Genomic DNA, 22,252 nt, shown 5'->3' on the forward strand with positions numbered 1-22,252 from the left:
ACGACGATTGCGGGCCCGGCTCCGGAACTTAGTTTAAGCAGAAAATAGAAGAAAATGAAAAAAATGTTAGTTAATTTTAATAAGATCTCTGTTATTTGGCGAACTTTTATAATAAGAAATTAAGAAAAATTAGTTAGTAAGCGGCTAGTTAAATTATATAAGAATTTTTGTTCCCCGATTAAAATTTTGAATAAATAAAACTTCATAATTGCCGCTCAATTTAAATTCTTGAAATGATAATAGACAGTCCACAAATTTGTTAATATTTTTGTTTTTAGTATTAAATAGTATATAAGTTATGTACGGTCGGTTATATTTGTTACGAATTCAATTATTATACAACTACAAACTATTTGAACAAATCTTGGCGGCGAACGGTACTCGAGGAGCCATCTCACGAGCCAAGACCTGTACCCCTGGGTCCGCGCCTCCGATTTTCTCCACTCTCTCGCTCTAATCAGGGCTCGAAAACCCAGCGAGGAAAAATCAGAAGAGACAAATAAGCCAATTAACGTACCATTGCCTGTTTCACTCCTCCCAAAACCGAAAGGCTGAGAAAGGGACTCACCACCCAACCATTCACCCCAACCATCCACCAAATATAAAAAGAGCTGTACAAGATCCAAAGAGCAGAGTGATTTTTTTCGTGCTACCAGCAAGGTGCAAGCCAAGAAAACGAACCAAGTGAAAAGCCAAGTATCCAAGTAAAGCCAAGTATACAAGAAAAGTCAAGCAGTCAAGCAGTCTAGCGAATCAAGCCAAGCACCCAAGCAGCCAGTACGGAAAGGAGTGCGCTTTGTACAGAAACTTGATTCTTTTAATAAAAAGTAAGCGAACAAACAACATCTTTTGTATGATTTATCTTTCTCTCCTCTATCTTAGAATCAGCTCGTGACTAAAAATTCTTCCCTTTTTCCCGAATCTGGAGACTACTTTTAATAGGCTCTAGGTACGATTTTGATAGGAAAACCGGGTACTACTATTGATAAGACCCAGGGTGCTTCTCGCTCTTGGATTACAACATTTGATTGGAATCCAGGGGCAGAAGTATAGGTTCAGTGACACTGTTTTCCTCAGTTAAAATAATTGCCATTAATGATCCCGTTATTCTAGGCGAGAAATCGCACTTCTAGCAACAACGGAACCCTGAGACTGCGCCAAGCCTCAGGTGCACCTGAGATGTGCCGTTGCTACGACATAACAGCGTACCAGATATGAAAAAAAAAATGTTTTAAATCGACCAAAAATTTTTTTCAAAAAAATACAAAAAAATAATGCGGAATTCCACTTGCAAAAACAAACATTTTTAATCCTGTATATTATTAAAAATTTTTAGAATTTACGACCATAAAAAATATTTAAAAAAGCTGTCACTTCCCGGAAAAAATGTCCGTGCGCGCGTCGGTTTTAACGAAAATAATTTTTTGACCAATGATTCAGATAGAACATGATAAAAGCTGAAAAATGCTCTGACTCAAATTTTTGTTAGATTTTTTTCCAGATTTGGTAAAAATTCAAAGTTAGCAACATATTTTCCGAAATTTCAATGTCGACTTTTGCTAGCAAAAAATTAATAAAATAATGAATGGCATCCATGTGTAATACCATTTGAAAGCTCTTGGAAAGACCGTTCAAATACGTCTCCGGACGACTCTGTACGTTAATTTTTACCAGAGACATTGAACTTTAAAGTTTTGACTAATTTTGCGGTGGAGGGCCCAAAGAAGGCGACCGGCAGTATAGATTGATTTGAAATAGTTCGTTCGGTTTTTAAACGCTATCCCATACAGCACGAAATATTACACTGAACAATTTATTGCAACGTAGGTAGGTAGAGATACCTGCATATATTACAGAGATAGGTAGCAAAAATATTGTAGAAATATTTCCGGAAGAAATTTAAAATGTTTTAGTGAAATATTTTGTGCAGTATTCCTTAAATATTGTAAAAATATTTCCTCAACCGACACTTCCAATCGCTGTTTATATAACTTGATTTCGTGATCATTTGCGAAAATATTACAAGAAGAACGAGACGACGGAGCAATCGGTCAGATCGAAATTTCGGAAGCGAATTATAGTGGTGATCAACCATGCACTGTATAGATAAAGTATGTGAATAGCGATAAAATATCAAACAAAATAATAATTTTATAACTTATGAAGTTCCTGAACACATTTGTAGTGATACGTGCGTCTTCAGTCAGTGTTTGAACCTTGAAGTGAGTAGACGTGTTAAAACTGCGCTCTACCAGAAAAGAAGACACTTCGAATTAAGAGGATTTTTAATTCATGAAAATATTGATATTATGTTAGTTTCAGAAACACACTTTACTAGCAAAAATTTTCTCCACATACCAAACTACTCAATATACAAAACAAATCATCCACTCGATAAAGCACAAGGAGGTATTACGATTCTAATCAAAACAAATATAAATCACCACGTTCACAAACATACTAGGGAAATCTTCCTTCAAGCAGTTAGTATAATCATCGAAGATAAAGAGGGACCAATTACAATATCAGCTGTTTACTGTCCTCCAAACAAAACAATCACAAAAGAAAAATGGACAGAATTCTTCAAAACACTAGGAAAGCGTTTTATAGCAGAAGGGGATTATAATGCGAAGCAGCCGTGGTGAGGATCTAGATCAGAAACTCCAACACCCAGAGGCAGAGTACTCTATCAAATACTACAAAAAAATAAATTCACCCCGATATCCAGCGGAGAACCAACATACTGGCCTACAGACTTAAAAAAGCTTCCGGACTTGATTGACTTTGCAATAGTAAAAGGGATAAGTAAAAGTTATTTCGAAGCGGCATCATGCTTGGATCTTACATCCGACAATTCGCCGGTAATAATTACTCTTCACCGTCAAGTACACAACAATGTAAACAAACAAAAGTGGACTGGAAAAAATATGCTCTTTCCATAGATGAACGCATTACGTGTAATGTCCAACTTAAAACAACTATTAATATACAAAGCTACATAAATTCACTCAACGTACTCTTATCTAACACTATTAATGACTGTTCTACAATAACAACCAGAAATAATACGCAACAAATCAACTCCTCTAAAATAGCCAACAAAATCAAAGAAAAAAGATTACTAAGTAAAAGATACCAAATAACCAGATCAAGTCAAGATATATCAAAACTCAACAAAGCAATCAAAGTCATAAAGAAAATGCTACAAGAAGAAAAAAATACCCAAACACAAAATTATCTTAGAACACTGAGTCCAATAGAAGCAACAGACTACTCACTATGGAAAGTCACAAAACGACTTAAAAGACCTACAACATATATACCGCCTTTCAGAAAACCGGATGGTGACTGGGCGAGATCGGACGAGGAAAAAGTTAAAACCTTCGCAAATCACCTGAGCACTGTATTCCAGCCACACCAAAGAATAATTACCGAACGGCAAGAAAAAATGTTACTAGTGCTATCTGATGCACAAGATAGCACTCCGATCAAATCTATAAAAATGAAGTATTACTCATTATTAATAATATTAAAAACAGAAAAGCTCCCGGATTTGATAATATTACGGGAAAATGATTTAAATGCTACCCAAAATTGCGATCAGATACTGTGACGGTAAACGTCAAATTAGCGCTGATAATATAACTTAATTGTTGCCTGTGAGGGCAGCACCTGCCGGGGGGACGAAATTCATAACGAAGGAATTCGGCACGCGAGCAGACAGAACGCGCGCGATTGAAACCGAACTAGTGAAGCTTCGACTATCGTTGAGTCCGCCCGCTTTCGCTATCTCTATCGCCAATCTACGAGCCATCAACATCAACACGCTAGAGCAGCAACAGCCAGTCGTCCGTGATCGTAGCCGCCCAGGTGCCATCCAGCTACTAGTTCGAGGCCAGGACGAGAGTGTGTGTGAGGTTTCGCCATCGAGGGCGAAACCATATCCGTGCGCGCGTGTTCGCGACCGGCGACAAACAATTAAAAACTGTTCCGCGCTGTGCGGTTTGTCTGTGCTTCCTTCGATCGCCTGCAATAATAAGGTAAGCTGGCCAGCTTAATTTCGCGATCGCGGTTGCATGATTAATTATTAATTTCCGACATTCGAAGCGTGCATGCGGCGACTCTAATAACAAAGAGTAGCGAGCGTCCCGGCAAAACGTGTTGTCGATGAGCAAGCGTCAATGTAAACAAACGCGCGGGCCGACTTTGTGTAGTATTCGAATGGTAATAAAAGGCTCCGTCCGTGTTATTAACAAGTATTTTTTGACTCGCTCTTTTTATATCGCTTCCACTCACTTTTCCCAGATTAGAGGACTTACTGGTTGACTGACGCACGTTTCCACATGCTCTCCGATTTATGTATTGAGCATAAATAATTACGCGCGTCCTCTATTATATATATATTGTGCGAATATTATAATATATATTGTGCGAATAAAATAATTAAACGGTTTTGCCCCGTTACAATACATAACGATTGTTTTTAATGCATGCTTGCATCTCTGCTATTTTCCTTCCCAGTGGAAAGTAGCTGAGATTATATTAATACCTAGACCTGGAAAACAACCAGAACTGATAACATCTTATAGACCGATCCGCCTTCTACCTTCACTATCAAAAATGTTTGAAAAACTAATAAATTGCTAGAATCACTCCAACAATAGCAAACAGGAAACTTATCCCCGAGCATTAATTCGGATTCAGGAATAGTCACTCCACGATTGAACAGGTTAACCGAATAGTGGCTGTGGCTAGGAAGGCGATAGAGGAAAGAAAGTATTGCACTGGAATATTTCTGGATGTCGCACAAGCATTGGTCAGAGTGTGGCACGAAGGATTGTTATGCAAGCTCAAGAGTTTACTCCCTGTGCGCCACTACGAGCTACTTCAGTCATACCAATAGAAAATAGAACTTTTCAAGTCAAAATAAACAAGTGTAAGTCAAAAAGTCAACTAATAAAGGCAGGAGTACCACAAGGCAGTGTTTTTGGCCTAACGCTATAGTTGTTCTACACCTCAGACCTACCAATATCAAATAACATCGTGACAGCAATACGAGGTCTATCCGAAAAGTATCGGGCCTGCTTTTATATTTTCGTGCTAGTGTTATTCTTTATCATCTGGTGGGTGGCATCCTTCAAAGTAATCCCCACTTGATTGAATAACACGGTTCCATGGATGTTTCACAAAATAATCAGATAGGATTGGGCAACGCAAAATGTTGAAAATATGGTAAAGGGAACGTAGTTACCAGTTTGAACTTAAGAAGCAAACCTATGATAAAGTAAAAATTTTTAATAAAACAATTCACCTACAAGAATTTCCAATATTTAAAGGAATAATAAAAAACAGCTAATCAAAGTAAACGGGATTTCAACGTTCGAATTCGAATTGGCTTCCCAAAATTGAATGCTACAGATATAGACTAGTTTGAGTGCAGCTCTATAAATTAGTAGTTTATTTTGAATGTTTAACTTCGATTTTCCTCCAGTGAGCCAGTAATTATAAAAAATTAAACAATAAATTTAAATTTAATGAACTGGATAATAAACGTTAATTTAATTTCGATGTTATAATTAGGATTTTAATGTAATAAGTAATAATAAAATTTGGTATAAAATTTATCTGAAATTTATTCATTTTGAAGTTATATATCTTGTAACGGGGTATGCATTTAATGTGTATGCTACGCCGAGCACGGGTTGCGGGTTCGCTTTATATATGTGCGCAAATGAGCGCAAGATGCGCGAACGTTACCGCTGCGCCACACAATGGCGCAGGTTTCAGCGGCACTCGATAAACTTTTAGAAGAGCCTTCTCTGCGGCTTTCCGCTGCTACCTTACCTTGGACGTAGACGCTCGTCTCCGGGCGAAGTCCCCGGTGTTTACTACCGCTACTTTATTAGGTAGGCTCAGCCTCGCTCGAAAGTATTTGGGTATAATTCGACTAGCTGGAAACGGGCGCGAAAGCACGAAGTTGTTTTGTCATCTCGAACGTATCGATGAGGGAAACGGATTCTAATAATGGATCAATCAATGATTTTATCACATACAGAATTCATTTATCACTAAGACGTCCTTTATTGTTGCGATTTTCACTTATAATCTTTAGGCCTGCGCTGTTATCACGATTTGTTACAGGTGGCGTATATCTGCGTCGCCATCTTCTTCGCTACTACATATGAGTCACGCTTACTCACTTTCGCTACAACGCTATACGCACGATCGTCTTTTGCCGTTCTGCGATCTCACGTGAGATTGCCGGCGACTTCGTCTCAACGTGCGAAATCATTAACACGAAGCTGGCCAACTTACCTCGTGAGAGTAGCTTCTAATCACGACGATGCTCAGGTTAACCTCACTCGGTCCCCTGGTTACACTGAAAAAGTTACCGATGTCAAGTGGGTGTCCGTCGTATCGTTTGCGCACGTCCTCTCAGTGTGCCCTTCTTCTTTTAGCTAATGTCCTTCACAAAACTGTTGCACACTTTTAAACGGGAGGAAATGTTCGCGCTCCGTTAGGGTCACGTCCGTCCGCCGCGAGTAGCTATGCTAAACTCTCTGCTCTTTTCGCTATCTCTATCTTATTCTTTCCGCGCAGTGCGCACCCTAAACTCATGTACAGCCGATGCTGCTTCTCACAGGCAGTTGTCCTGACAAGGTGAGAGCGTGGATATAGTGTTCGTCGTTACAATTTATTCATTTATCGATATTTGATAGGAAGATTAAATCAATCGGCGGTGGGCAGCTTTTTCTCTAATTATTTGATCAGTGTTGAAGAACTATATAAAAGAGACATTTCTTTGAATAGAAAAATCATATTTTTTTTTATTTATAATTCTTAATCTGATTTATAATCATTTTTAATCTCAATATTATTGAAAATATACATCTTAAAATATTTAAGAAGTTTTTTAATGTCACTGTTAAATGGGTTGTATTATACAACTCGATTATATAAAATTAAATAGTAGGCTGCAGTATTATCAGAAAAATTTTCTCCGTCAAATGACTGTCCAAAACTTGCTTTTCTTTCGCTGAACGATGAAAGGTCTCTTTTCCACCAGAAAACTATGGTAGCATTACTTACGAAAAAATCCGTGTCGTGGTTTCTCTCTTTCGTTTGATCCTGTATTTCGATCATTTTCTTGGCAATTAACTTACATTCTTCCACTCTTTCATACATAAATTTGCACACTTACATACTTTTATCATTTACTCGACTTTCAGATATCTATACGTCTTCTTCCCTTTAAGAATAGCCTCTACGAACGTTGCAGTTAATATTTAGTTGTTTTTGTCTTGTAACATCTTCGTCACTATGTTTTCTGACATGATGCTGCTTATCTCGTATCTAGTCATAGTCTCTCCACGTTCCACTGATTGCACTCATGAGTACTCTGTCTCGTCTCGTTCGTTTTCGGAGTATTTACATTCTGGACTGTTTAATTTTCGTCTGTCCGGTAAATATTTCCTGAAGTATCCATGACCGATAAGTAACTGAGTTAGGAAAATGTTCACCTTCTCGAATCTCCTTTCTGTCCATAGTCTCAGGTCATCCATGACACATCTTATCCACGTATTCGTCCTCCATCGATTGTTCTATTCTGTTATCATTTTGTATCTTTTTTCTTCCGCACCTTCTATTTTTGTTACGTCTCTTTTCGGTTTGTGTGCACGCTGTTGTGCTTTACCGAGGTTTATCGGAATTATATCTACCACCACAAGAACGGTCTCAACTGAGACCGTTCTGTAGGTGCAGGTAATTCTTAATTCTCTATACATTCATCAGTGTTTTGCTATATTTATTAATATCCAGCGCGTCGACCCACACCTCCATCTCGTAAAGCATGATCGAGTGGGTCGTGGTCATCAGTAATCGTCTCTTCTATTATCTTGGTCCAATTATGTGATGTGCGTTATTGTGTGATTGAGAGCGGAAATCCTTTCTATCGCCTTTTCAACTATCTCTTGTATGTGCGGCCACGAGGTCAGCTTCGTGTCCACGGTTATTCCCAAATACTTGAGCGTCCTCCTGGTCTACGTCTGTATGCCTTCGACTGACATTGAAATAATCCATTAATCCTGCTTTTTGTCAGAAAAATAAGTTCTAGAATAAGAGTAATATCGCGCAGTTCAGTAGCAATTGTGACAGTTCCGGGGCTCGTACTGTTATCACCTCTGTCACGTTATCAGCATAGGCGATCAGCTTTACTGTCAGTAGCATCTACAATCTTAGGAGTGCATCGTTCAGTATGTCCCAGAAATCCAGGCCCAAAATAAATCCCTGAGCGACATCTGCAGTGATACGTCTGATTGCCATTCTGTCTGTTGTCTCGTACATAATTCATCTGTCCCGTAGGTATTTCTTCAACATCCGCATTAATTTGAAAAGAACACCAAGAACACCAACAGCTTGAAGTGCCTCCAGAATATCCCAACGATATTGAAGGCATTCCTGACGTCCAAAGTCGCGAGAAGCACTATTGGGTTTATCCCTGTAACGGTCCTATCTATGAGCTATTAGATTACCGCAACCAGTCGAACCAATCTATGTGTTTATTCAAATCAGTACATTAAGCGGCACCATCTCACTGTTTACTCGATTGTATTAGTACAAGAGTCGAATTTCATAATCAAAATAAAGAGCATGACTTCACAAAGTAATAGATATAGATATAATGATCTTTGTTATTAAGAAAAATATGTTAATTAGAGATAAATTTGACATAACAAAGCATTTATTATATAGATTTTAGTACGTAGATTTAGAATATAATAATAAAAATTGTATTTAATTATTGAATAATAATTAATTTCAATAACCAAAATTTATTTATTTATTAAGCTAAAAATATAAATTATTAGAAAGATGTAAATAATTTATATGTAAAATGAATAAGTAAAGAACATGAGTAAGAATTAGTTTCATTAATAACAGCTGAATAAGAACTGTTATTAATAAATAAACAATTAATAATTTATTTAAACAATAAGTTGTATATAGAACGAAAGCATTAATTTTATACTTAATAATGATAGCTATATGGTTTATGAATCTTAGATAATTAATCTAATAATTGCGTTATAAGATTATAGAAAAAACCGTCACAAATATAAAAATTTATTATAATTCAAATGTTATTAACTAATTTGAATATTTCTTTTTAGAAAATACTTCTGAAATTAATCAACTATAAAGTTATATAAAAAGTTAATAATTTTCTATTGTAAAAATTATAATATTACGTTAATTGACTTTATTAGTTAATAACTTTTGACGACACGAATTGCGATAATTATATATTGTATTAAATCAACAAATAACGAATTCGGTAAAGTTCACATATATTAAAAGCTCATTATTAATGTTTATTTACTTGTAAATTAAGATAATTCATTTCTCAAAATTCGCGAATGTTTCTCGAATATTCAAAAACTTCTCGAAGAAAACGCTCCAGCGAAAATGTCACGCTATAAGAAACTTGGGCCGAATTATATTCTATCCAAGAAAGACTTTAGCCCTGCTTATGGGACAATTCGCACCATAAGAAACTAGGACATAGTCTGATTTTCCTTCAAACATTATACATATTTATTATATATTTGATTTATTAGTTTGTTATTATTAGTGGAGTCTATTTGATCTATCTATTTATTTTCTCAACAAGTAGAGTAACTTTATTAGAAACACATTCTTACTCATTAGCTAGATACGAGAGTTCGAATTATTATTTATAAGTGATACGAATATCACATCCCGTAACAGCTGCGTCTCGTGCACAGGCAGGCGTCCGTGATTTCTCGTATCACTCCTAATGTCTAGTGACCCTTTCAAAATCCGAGCTGGTAACTATCAATCTTCCATTTGTTGTTGTCGCATTCGTAAGTCTCGGATTCAGTAGCGCTATATATAGTTTACCCGCGTATCTAAAAGACTCAGGAGCCTGTAAGAAAACGGTGCATTCGGTTCTTTTTTCCTTTATGCAAAAGAATCAATCTGGCCATCTTCCATCGCTTGGATAAGATGTCAGGCCGCAAATTACGTTATACATGTCCAGGAGAAGTCCTGCCCGTACACTCGCAATCTGTCGTAGGATCTCTCCCGGTACTCTACCTTTGTGTTTTGCCAGGCTTAATTGTGAACGCAGCTCTTGTAAGCTGCGCCTCTGTAAACATCAGTACTGTCAGCTTCCGGTCTACGGTGGTATCTTCCGTTTCTTTTTGGTTCGGGAAGAATTTGTCTACTATTGAGACCATAGTTTCTCTGTCTTTCAGCTTTGAAGAGCCTAGAAACCCTTGTTGTATCTCAAGCTACGCTCGAATAGTCTGAAGGATTTAGACTGTCTGACCGTTGTTCGTTGCATCGTCTCGTACCTCCATTATTTCCATGTTGGAGTGAGTCTTCCTTTGTGTGACTCTTGTGAGTTCACAATATTTTGCGCAGATGACACTACTACTACTACTATTGCTACTGCTACTGCTACTGCTGAGGCTACTTTATTACAATTCTTTTATAGGCCACTCAATGAGTACCTGGACCATTTTTGTCATATGAATTAACAATAGATCACTCTTGTGTGATCTTTTCGGTCAGATCAGGATTTTTTAGACCCGATGTCTTCCTGCTCGAAAAGCGAGATGCGCTTAAAACCGATTCATTTTCCATCGACGAGCCGACAGTCTTGTCGCAAACCTCGGAAATTCTTCAATCGGTTTTGAGAATGAAATCAATCATTCTGTTTTTTCGTATTGAGCTCGTCTGTGACCCGGTCACGGGAGTCCAGCGGAATATCAATACCCTAGCTGACTCGAAAAGAAAATGGTTAAGAAGTACTTGTGTGATTTCTCTCATTTAGTGGGGAAATTCGTTCGCTATCGGAGATTGTCACAAATTTGTTGAATGGCCAGAGCAGATGTACCCGATCAACCTCGCCTGATCTTATATATACGTTTTTTTCCTAATCTTACTGCAGCACCCGCCGTGTTGTTGTCTACTTTATCTTTTGTTTACTGTTATGCGCGATCGGTTTTTGTGTCTGTAGTTAGTAAATTTCATTAACTGGTAAGGCATGACACATGAAAATACCTCGAAAATCATCAATTTTCATTAATTAAACATATCTTTTTTATATCTAGATCTGTAAGAGTACGTTTCAATAAAACTACTTCGAGGTTTTTTTTCAAACCTCTCTCATTGACGTATCTAGGTGTAAACCATAACCTCTACTATATGGTCTTACGTAAGGACATATACCGTCATAGGATAATAAGGCTATTTTCGCAGTCACCTTCGTAGATATAGTATTTGATGAGCCTCTTTCAGCGCATTTTGAGCGAATTTAGCACTGTTCATGCTTGTTGCTATTGCAGCAGCTCCTCGTACTTGAGCACCAGCAACGCTGAAAAATGGTAAATAATTGAATTAAAAGAGAAAGAGATCCATCAATTGCTTTCAGAATGGGTAAAATACGCGATATATTTATTTTACTTTTACCTTCAGGCTTCTTAACATTTTCTTTGGCACCTTTCACAGTTAATTGAATAACTAAAAGCGATTGGTTGCTAGGCACAGCGCTCTTCGAAGCAGCCTTAACAAATTTTTTTAATGTAATTGTCTGTTTATTAATTTTTCTACATTTCTTTCGTGACTGTCGTTTGTTGGTACCTTGACCTTGTTTCTTTCCGCGTATCTGGCCGTTATATCCTTTGATTCCCATACCAAACTTAGGTTAGTTAGAGCAAAGCAATTGTTTTCTCACTAAAAATACTATTCCTTTCATAGATTCTAAATTTTTTAGCTAGAACATCAACTTCGTTTTAAGCTACAATATTCTCTTTATTAAAAGAATATGCAATATCTTGAATTTTACAAACAGTGTCTAAAGCCGATTTTTATCAGGATTCAAAATCTTTTTTTTTCAATTTATTTCAGGGTAAGAATCCAGTGCGCTGCTACAAGAACCAGCAGGTGGGCCATTACGCGAATAAATGTACACAGGTAGAGCAAACGATTCTGAAGTGTCAAGGCTGTGGCAGGCAAAATAGCACGTTGGAAACGTGTCCACAATGTCAAGTTTAGCTTAAGGGGGTATCCTCGTATAGATGGCCAAAAATGTAAGGAAACTTTAAGAATTTTTTTTCAGGAAACTAATGGATATTTTGATCTGAAATGTTGACAGTAATTTATTTTTGGATTGAAAATACAAAAAAAAATTTTTTACAATAAACAATTTAATAACTTTCACGTAGTTATGTCATCAACTTGGGAACCTTTTTTTTTTACTCTAATTTGTGAAACATAAAAATCGATTGTTTTTATCATTATTATAATAAAATGTCATTGATGAACCTAATCTACAAAATAAAAAAATTTTTTTGACAAAATAGCACACTTTTGAAAAAAATCTTTTAAAAAATTTTTTATTGTTATTGCATAAAAGTAATTAAAATATGATTTTTCATAAAAACGAATAGGTTCATCGACTACAAAATTCAATTCTCTTTAAATTGCTTTTTTTTCCGATAACTTGAAAACTCGCTGAGCAATCTCTTACATAAATTCGAAAAATTGAAAAAATCTCATTTCGAGAAAACCACGTTTAAAGTTTCCTGTTAAAAAAAATTGATTTTATTTGTAACTCACCACCTACAGATCCAATTTTTTTTGCTAATCAGCAATCCCTGGGCCACATAACAAGTCTTCTCCCTCGTTTTCTTTAGTTACACTCATTTTTTTTGCCAAACGAGCTTCCTTCGTACAGCTTCCAGAGCGGTGGTTCTGTCGATTTACTCTATCTTCGTCTATATTCTTTGAATAATTATTCGCCGACGGTCCGATGGTAAATTCCAAGTACTTCATCATCTTCAATACTGACGAAAATCCATCATTAAATATACCAGCTATATAACCTGCTATTTCGACGGTTCTTGGGCCACAGTGCAAGTGCTTCGGCGCTAAACGCCAGATGAACGCGTTGAAACTTTCATTCGCATTCTGGGTGTGACCGCCTAAGCACCTTTTCAGTAGATCATCTCTTGAAAGATCTTCATAAATGGGCAGCAAATGTTTTTGTACATCTGCATGCAATAGAGGAGGATGCTTGTAATTTTGTCCAACGATTTGTGACGATTGCCACTCACACGAACTCGTGATTCCAGTAGGGCAGAAATGGTGCTGCGGCTTTTCATCGGTCGAACACATGTGATAAAATGTTGCCATTATTGCTTTTTTCATATCATCAACGGAGTTTACGTGTCGTTTTATTGCTAATCCGTAGTAATTTGACAGTTTTTTTATTAATCCATTACTTAACTTTCCTTTACCACCTAATTTTTCATTCCTTTTTATATTTCGAAGATGTGTTCCCATGCGTTTTTGCACGCGTCCAACGCATTCACATTTTACAACGGGATACTCTTCTCCATAAGGATTTTCTTTTAAAATCGCTGTAAATGTTTTTGAGTCCCCATCGCCGATATAAATTGTATACATAACGTCATATAACTCACGCGATCTCTTGAACATTTCAATCATAGCGTAAACCTCCATTTTGCCAGCCGAGCCTTCATGGTTCGCTGTACACTCGTCGGCGTGATTTTCAAACCATTCAGCATACTCTTGCGAATAATTTTTTTACGGACACACAGCACAAATTTGACACAGCGAGCTTTTTACCACTAAATCGATAATCTTTTCCGATTCATATCCGATTAAAGTTATTACTCCAATTTTCGACGAGAAGCTGCGTTTCTTCCAGGAACCATTATCGAACGCTTTTATTTGAAGTAACGGCCTTGAATGTTTTTTATTAATTGTCTTCTCTTCTGCAACGGCGTTCGCACAACTGTTTTGAAAAATAATCTTTCCAGCGTCATGAATGTGTTTAAGTATTCCATCGTATACTTTCTTACTAAGCCCTTCACATAGATCCGTGATATTGCAGAATAAGTTTATTCCTTTCATGCCGATGCTTAAAAGTCTCATTGCGAATACAATTCTGCGATTCACTTCAAATCCATTGTTAATAAACGGGCTCGAGTTCACGAAATTTACGCCACACTTGCACGACACAACGAGTTTGCAACCCAAGCCGCGCTGCCCAGATTCTTCAAATATCACTGCACCACGACACGATTTACAACACAATAGCTCAGAAAGCATAGAAAAAACTGTGACAAACTTAATTATTCGGTAACGGTGCGAATAATTTACTGGAATATCGTCTGAAGAAGCTGCTGCCAATTTTCGAGCACTAGCGCTGGGACCTATCGGCTCGCCTTTCTGCGTTGAAAACTGATTTCCATAAAACTTCCTCTTTCGTTGCGATGCATGATAAGGGCTAGTAGAATTGCCTTTTGGATAGTTGGTCGACAACATTTTGCTCTGGAATACTTGTGTATTGCTCGATAGTTACAGTGAAAGTGACTCAATTGTAGGCTTCAAAAAGAATCTTGGCATTCGACTATAGCAGCACTGACACTTCGAAAATATACCTGTGTATACGAATCAGTATAGTGAAAATTCGAGAAACATCTGTCCCTGACCCTAAACGTAAGTCCCTTTTCAATTTCAACTAATCCCATCACCGTGGGGCGTCTTTGTAATCGAGCGCACATCCGTTTACCTGCTCCGCATGGCACCGTATTCGGAGCAGATGAGCGAAAATAGCCATAGCTGCAAAATCACTTCGAATACCGTTCTGAAATTTTCACAGTATATTTTTGAAATTATATAGAATCGATTCATGCAAAAAAAATCGATTTTTTGATCGATCTACACGAGGATACCCCCTTAAGGCCCTGGGAAACTCAAGGATTTACCTCGGGAAAGCGGAATTTAGTTGCTCAACGGGTTCCACGTAAATGCGTAGTAGGGCGCCTAACGGACGGAATAAAGTTACGTTCATAAAGTTGCTCTATTGCAAGTTCGCAGAATTTCAGAAACAGTTTGAACAGGAAAAAACTGACCTAGACGCGAGTGACGCGAGGGCTGGGGCCTCAGTGCAACGCGAATACGCGAACGGCAAAATCAAGGAAAGTTCGAGAAAAGAGTTCAATTAGGTCAAATTCAATAAATAATGGTCGAGATTGCCCCCAGCGAACCCCGAGCGTGAGCAGGTAGTGTGCACGCATGAGTTAGGGTAGAAACTGAATGCACAACGTGCGAAAACCGAGGTAATGCCCGAGGTAGTCCGACGCCCGGGCGTGGACCGATGAATGAATCGATGAGAACATACAGGATGGACAGACCGGACGGGGTTCGGAAGAGACTGCAAGAAACGACGCAATCATTGTGTTGCACTGAGGAAAATGCGGCGTGCGGGCGGCAGTTCCCGGAGCAGACTCAAACCGCAAGGTCGCTACAACGGAACATGAGACCAAGAGAGAAAAGAATGTCGTGGACTTCTTTCAATACTTCTGCTTTACCTTGTACGTTATTCATGTAATATTTTTCCTCCATTCCAGTGGCTACCGTGGTCGGCTTTTCTTGCATTTTTCCATTCGCGTTATCGATTGTGTTGTCGAGGTTATTCAGATACGCTTCTATCATCTCATCTCTCGATTCATGACTTGCTTTCCTGTCTTGGAAATCATTTTGCATGTATTCACGTGTGGTTCGATTCAATAATCGTTTGCGCTTAATTTCTATCGTTCCGTCGGTTCGTAAATCTAAGCTTTCGATAGATCTTCATCTATTAATTTCTGGATTGATTCAGGTACTCCTGTTAACTCAGTTAATTGGACGCAATTTGCATCGTTAATCGTTTTTTTTCTTTTTCTTCGGCATCGGCGATTAAATCCTCCAGCCATTTCTCGCGATCGCTTTTGCTGTTACCGTCACTATTGAAATCTTTCGGGTTATATTTATCATATTTTTCCGTTCGTTCTTCGTCCTAGAAAGTAATTTTGGTGACTTATTTTGAACGAAGAATAACAAAACAAACAAAATGCGCACTTGGTGATTAACCAACGAAATAGAAAGAAATAAAAATAAGTTATATATTGTTTCAAAATGCTTTTTGAACGATCGAGTCTCTGCTCCAAAATGTGTATTACTGATAGTGAGTTGTAATAGATTTACCGCGCTGTTACTCATTTTTCAAGGGGAAGGGCAAGAGAGTCACTTTCGCTCTAAATGTAATCGGGGAGAAGATGAGATTAGATTAAATTAGATGCAAGTCTTCTGCGGGCGATGAGTGCTGCCTCGGAGAAGTAGATGAAACCTTGGAGGTAGCCGACTAGGTACCACGGTTGTTGGCTCTATTCTCTTCTTTTTTGCCTCTCGTTGACGCTGGCTAATGTCGAAGATGAGTTGCAAGTTGTACCGCGTGCACCCGCGTGACCGCAAAGACAAACCAAACAGCAAAATGAGGGCTAACTCAAGACGAACAACGTGATTAGCGAATCAGGGCCAAGTATCGAATGTCACATCATGCGGCCAGTGACCACGCTCTTGCCAAGCTCTTCCTACTTAATTATTAGGTTGCGTGCGACAAAATGCTGCATAATGCGTGCATATGCGCACTCTCTTTCTCTCCGTCTCTACATTTTGACCTCGGTAGCTCCTTCGGTGATCTTTGGCGGCTGATAAAGAAATACATTATTAGACGCATTCATATACGAGGGTGGTCCGATAAGTACTTAGCCTACAAAAGAAAAACGAAAATTTTGGAAAAGTGGCGTTTTATTTTTCAACATAGTCTCCTTTTAGTTCGATACACTTGGCGCAGCGATGCTCCAACTTCTTTAACCCGTCTGAAAAATACGTTTCCTGAAAAAAATAAAAAATAGGTCTGAAAAGTAGGCTTCCGTGGCAGCGATTACCTCCTCATTCGACTCAAATTTCTGCCCGGCGAGTGACTTTTTCAAGTTTGGAAACAAAAAGAAGTCGCACTGGGCTAAATCTGGTGAATACGGTGGATGGGGCAGAAGTTCGTAGCCTAATTCGACCAATTTGGCCATGGCGACGGCGGAGGTGTGAGCCGGTGCGTTGTCATGGTGGAAGAGCACTTTTTTCTTCGCCAAATGGGGCCGTTTTTTCTGCAATTCGACGTCGAATCGGCCCAATAATTCGGCATAGTACAGCCCTGTGACCGTTTTGCCCCTCTCCAGATAGTCGATGAAATTTTGACAGTAACCATCGAGAAGGTTGTATTACGTGATAGAATATTTCTTTTACAAGAGTGGCGCCATCGGGCGGTGAGGCTAAGTACTTATCGGACCACCCTCGTAGTGCAGCTAATACTGACCATTGCACTTTTCAGTAGAGGGGAGAGAGAGAAGAGCAAGCAAGAAATAGACTGCTGCCTGTTCTGATCACAGAGTTTATGTCTTCTGAATTTAATGTATACAAGTATGTGTGTATATGTATTTGAACGTTTAATCGAGTGAAGGTTAACCGTATAAAATTATATATAGTATATTTCGTAATTTTTTTCAAGCACCAACCCAATTATCAAGTGCGTATGCAGAAAAAAAATCGGAATATTATATTACTTAACTCTAGTATATGCAATTATTGTCTGCCGACTAAAAAAATATCCTACATCTACCTAAATTAATAAGAGAAAGTTTTGTATTAATTGGCTGAAACTAAAGAAAAATCTGTACGCCAATTTAATTTGGTCGATTCATTTTCTTTCTTTCTTGTACTTTGCCATTCGTTTGCTCGCATACGAATCTCGCTGAGGAAATAGGCTCTTTCCGCACTGGTCACAAATAATTATTCTATTTACCTCTATTAAGTATTTAATCTTTTTAAAACCAACTAAAATAAATTTCCTCTTCGATAGTTACAGATGTTCCTATTTTTTCTCGATTCTGATTTCCGAAAATCAATCTTATCGCTTACGTAACCCTGGAATCGCGACATTATGAAATGAAAAATAAAAACACACTATGATTGCGTGATGTTTGTTTCGAGCGTGCACGTCTTCACATTAGCGAACCGAAATACAGTTAGTATGCTAGCTCTGCTTACATGTATTGACCGTAGTATGTCCTTGATTTTGAAAATTTTTCGAATTTTTAAGGGAAATTTTAAGGGAAAATTTTGTTACTATCTCAAAAAATTTTTGAAAGCATGAAATTTGATAAAAATGAATTGTAAAAAAAATAGAATTAAGACGCTGCAAGCTGTAAATCTTAAAACTACTGTTAACCGCTATTTATAACAGAGCTACTTCGTGGTTATTTACCAACCCTTTTTACAACTCTGAAATTGAGCACACGATTTATCCGTTCAACTCGGATTGTGCAGCGGCTTACTCAGTTCAATATAACTTGCTTCTCTCAGTTTTGCGTAGGAGTAACAGGGTTCACCCGTCTTCATTTATATAGTAAATGTGCTAAAAGCGAAAGAATTAGGTCATGCGATTTCCAATTAAACGCAAGAATTACATGCCGTACTGACTCGATTTATTGGATATTTGACCTATATTTGCCCCGCAGATGGGCTTCTTAAAAACGAGTAATCAGAAGCTCCACTGAGCTCCTGCACCTTTTAAGATCGCGTGAGAGAAAGAGAGAGAGAGAGAGACAATTATGCGCTACTTACAAGTCGAATCGACGCCGGGCTACGCTCAGAAACGGCGAAATTGCTTTTGGTTTGTTCCTCGATGCACCTTGGACTTATTTTACCTCAAGGTAATCGCTGTCGTCAAGGGGCTTGACGACGGATTGCGTCTTCACTTGAAGGTGTAGATCTGCTTGAAAAGGGGGAGTATGTCGAGCTTTCCTCTATCGCGACTCGCAGACACGATGTTATCACAACGATCGACCTGAAAAAACCTCAAGGCTCGCTCTTCATTTCACATGAGTCTCTCGGATGAGAATCAAATATCGTGTGCTCGGTTCGGCTATTTCCGTCGATCTACGGTTTGGTCATTTGTCGTCTCTCTTGGTTTCGTGTATGCCTGCAACTGTCTCTCTCTCTCTTTCTCTCTCTCTCTCTCTCTCTCTCTCTCACACACACACATCCAACAGACGATTGATGCGTGTGTGCGTACGTCTTCGCACTTCATATTGCTTCGAATAATAATACTACGATGCAAAAGTAGAAATACGCACAAAATACAAATGAATATCAACTATTGTTAGGTATATTATCTGTTTTTATTTAAGCTTTCTTTTCATCTACTACTATTCTAATTTATTACATAGGCAATATCAAGTATTATTTTATATATTACCTGAAAAATATGATATTTGATACATATTACAAAGTCTGAGAAGTCTTAGAAAGTTAATCTTAGAAAGAGCATCAAAACCATTCATCTTTGAAGTAAAAAATACAATGGAGACTTATATTTATTTGTTAAATTTATTTTAGACTAGCCTTTTCTGTATTATGTACTGATATTTTCTAGTTATGTTATGCTCCTTTTTGAAAAGATAGAAACGAAGAAAAGAATAATATATTTTAGAAATAGTTACTTAACAAATATATCGCTTCTTTCATAGGCAGGTTGAATAATGAATATTGTTTAAGCTGATCATTGCGATGATGTTTTAAGGTTGATGTAAGATTGAATTCTTTATTAAATATCTTGTATATTTAATTAGGTAGACGGTATGGATGTCTTAGCCGTAAGGGAAGCAACAAGATTTGCAATTGATTATTGCATATCAGGAAAAGGTCCGTTAGTAATGGAAACATTCACATATAGGTATAGCGGTCACAGCATGTCAGATCCTGGAACTAGCTACAGAACTAGAGAAGAAATTCAAGAAGTTAGGCAGACCAGAGATCCACTTACAAGTTTTAAAGAAAGAATATTGAACGTTGGTCTAGTAACTTCTGAAGAACTGAAGGTATGTATTATATCTTACGTCATTTTATTTTATATTTTAGTTATCGCTTGATAATAGTAAGGTAAGAATGCATAATTTTAACAAAAAAATTAATATTTAAACTATAATATTTTATTCAAAATAAAAATCAAGAAAACGTAGATGAAAAATAAAAGTACGAGGTGTGATTAAAAAGTAAGGTGAATTTTGAAATTTAGCGGGCTACGTCCGTTCGATCTTCGACTTTTTTATTTGGTTATGTCGGTACACTCGTCTAGAACATACGTTCCAAATTTCAGCTTTGTAGTATGTTTGGTTTGTTTGTGAGAGGCATCAAGGTTAGAAGTGTTTTGTGTGCTCCACGATTTGCTGCTGTCTAAAAACATGGATCAAAGAGTTTGCATTAAATTTTGTTTGAAAAATGGAATCAAATGTTCCAAAATACTTGAAATGCTGAAAGTGGCATACGGTGAGTCTACTTGAAGCCAAAAAAATGTTTACAAGTGGTATAAACTCTTCCAAGAAGGCCGAGAAGACACCGACGACGAACCTCGTTCTGGACGCCCCAGCACATCAACAACTGATGAGAATGTTGAAGAAGTGAAGAAAATAGTGTTGGGAAATCGTTGAATTACCATTAGAGAAATTGCTGATGATATTGGCATCTCATTTGGTTCGTACCAATCAATTTTGACGAGTGTTTTAGACATGAGACGTGTGTCAGCGAAGTTTTTTCCGAAATTGCTCAATTTCGACCAAAAGAAACGTCGCATGAGCATCGCCCAAGAGCTACTGAATGACGTCAACGATGATCCAGATTTACTCAACAGGGTTATAACAGGTGACGAAACATGGGTATACGGTTATGACGTCGAGACTAAGACTCAATCGTCCCAGTGGAGGCATTCTGGATCACCAAGACCAAAAAAAGCACGCCAAGTTCGATCAAATGTAAAGGTTTTGCTTACAGTTTTCTTTGACTGCAGGGGCGTGGTGCATCATGAGTTCTTGCCACAGGGTAGAATAGTAAATAAGGAATATTACCTGTAAGTTATGCGCAATTTGCGCGAAGCAATCCGCCAGAAACGTCCGAATTTGTGGAAAAATAAAAATTGGCTTTTGCACCATGATAACGCCCCTGCTCACACATCGTTGCTTGTGCGCGAATTTTTGGCTAAAACCATCACAGTAACGATGCCACAGGCACCGTATTCCCCAGATCTGGCCCCCTGTGACTTCTTCTTGTTCCTAAAACTGAAGAGGCCCATGAAAGAACGGCGTTTTGCCACGATTGAGGAGATAAAGACGGCATCGAAGGATGAACTAAACAAGATCACAAAAAATGATTTTTTGAAATGCTTTGAGGATTGGAAAAAGCGTTGGCACAAGTGCATTATATCCGAGGGGGATTACTTTGATGGAGATAAAATAAAAATTGATGAATAAATAAATATTTTTTGAGAAAAATAAAAATTCACCTTACTTTTTGATCACACCTCGTACATCATGCATAACTATCTAAAAATAAATGACATGCATGTTCGTTTGTTCACATCGAAGTTACGCAATATTTTTCGCAATGCTTCCAATGTCCAATTACTATATTACTTTTACCATCACTACAACTGTTCTTATAGCAAATACATTTAATCGACGTTATCTCCAGATATTTTCTATTCTAGATATATTCTAGGTATACCTCGTTTACGGTCTCACATGTCTGCCTGAATATCTACGGTAGCAGTATTGGCTATCCTGACACAATTTACCAATCCAGTCGACACCATCAGTTGCGTTACCGATGATAGTGTGTTGTCATGTTATTATCGGAGTTATTGTCATGTTAATCGGTCCTCGCTAACCCAAAATCCATCTATTTTACCGTCATCTTACCGGGTTTTTACCGGGTCTAGTGTACTGACATGCTGAGGCTTATGCTACTTGATAGACGATTTAAAAATATGGATGTGATTATCTTATGAAAGAATAATTACATGATAAAAGTTTTTCTCTTCCTTTTTTCATATAACACGAAAAGTACAGTATATTGCATGTAAATGGCTTAAAGTTTTTTATATCCTTCTGACTTTGTTATTTATTTGTACCTGATTGTATAATTTTCATTGTATGATTTCCACTAAAATTTATTATTTTTTTTTATCATTTACGTTTGAACTTTCAGTAATGTTAAAGAGACGTGTGTAAGATATACTATTAATAATATTAATAATAATAATAATAATCCTCCTGCTCGTGGCTCGTCTACAGGCTGATATACTTTTCGACCTGTACAACACGTGCTTGACGACAGGAACGTTCAGCGACCAGTAGAAAGTGACAAGGCTCGTCCTTATTCCAAAATGTAGGAGCGATCCTAGCACGCCTTCGGCCTACCGACCGTTAAGTTTACTTGACACGACTGGTAAACTCTTTGAACAACTGCTGAGACCGAGACTGTT

At 37.7% G+C, this 22,252-nt stretch overlaps 1 protein-coding gene across 1 annotated transcript in view; it reads left to right on the top strand.

Moving 5' to 3' along the window:
• The window catches only part of LOC131671543 (probable pyruvate dehydrogenase E1 component subunit alpha, mitochondrial), a 284,027-nt gene that overhangs the window by 204,677 nt on the left and 57,098 nt on the right, over positions 1–22,252 (top strand). The window contains exon 5 of the mRNA XM_058948038.1: positions 19,566–19,814. Within this exon, the coding sequence (XP_058804021.1) occupies positions 19,566–19,814 (249 nt within the window). The remainder of the gene's footprint in view (positions 1–19,565; positions 19,815–22,252) is intronic.

This window comes from Phymastichus coffea, unplaced genomic scaffold (assembly GCF_024137745.1).
Source record: "Phymastichus coffea isolate CEN01 unplaced genomic scaffold, Cenicafe_Pcof_1.1 PCOF00010, whole genome shotgun sequence".
Taxonomy (NCBI): domain Eukaryota; kingdom Metazoa; phylum Arthropoda; class Insecta; order Hymenoptera; family Eulophidae; genus Phymastichus; species Phymastichus coffea.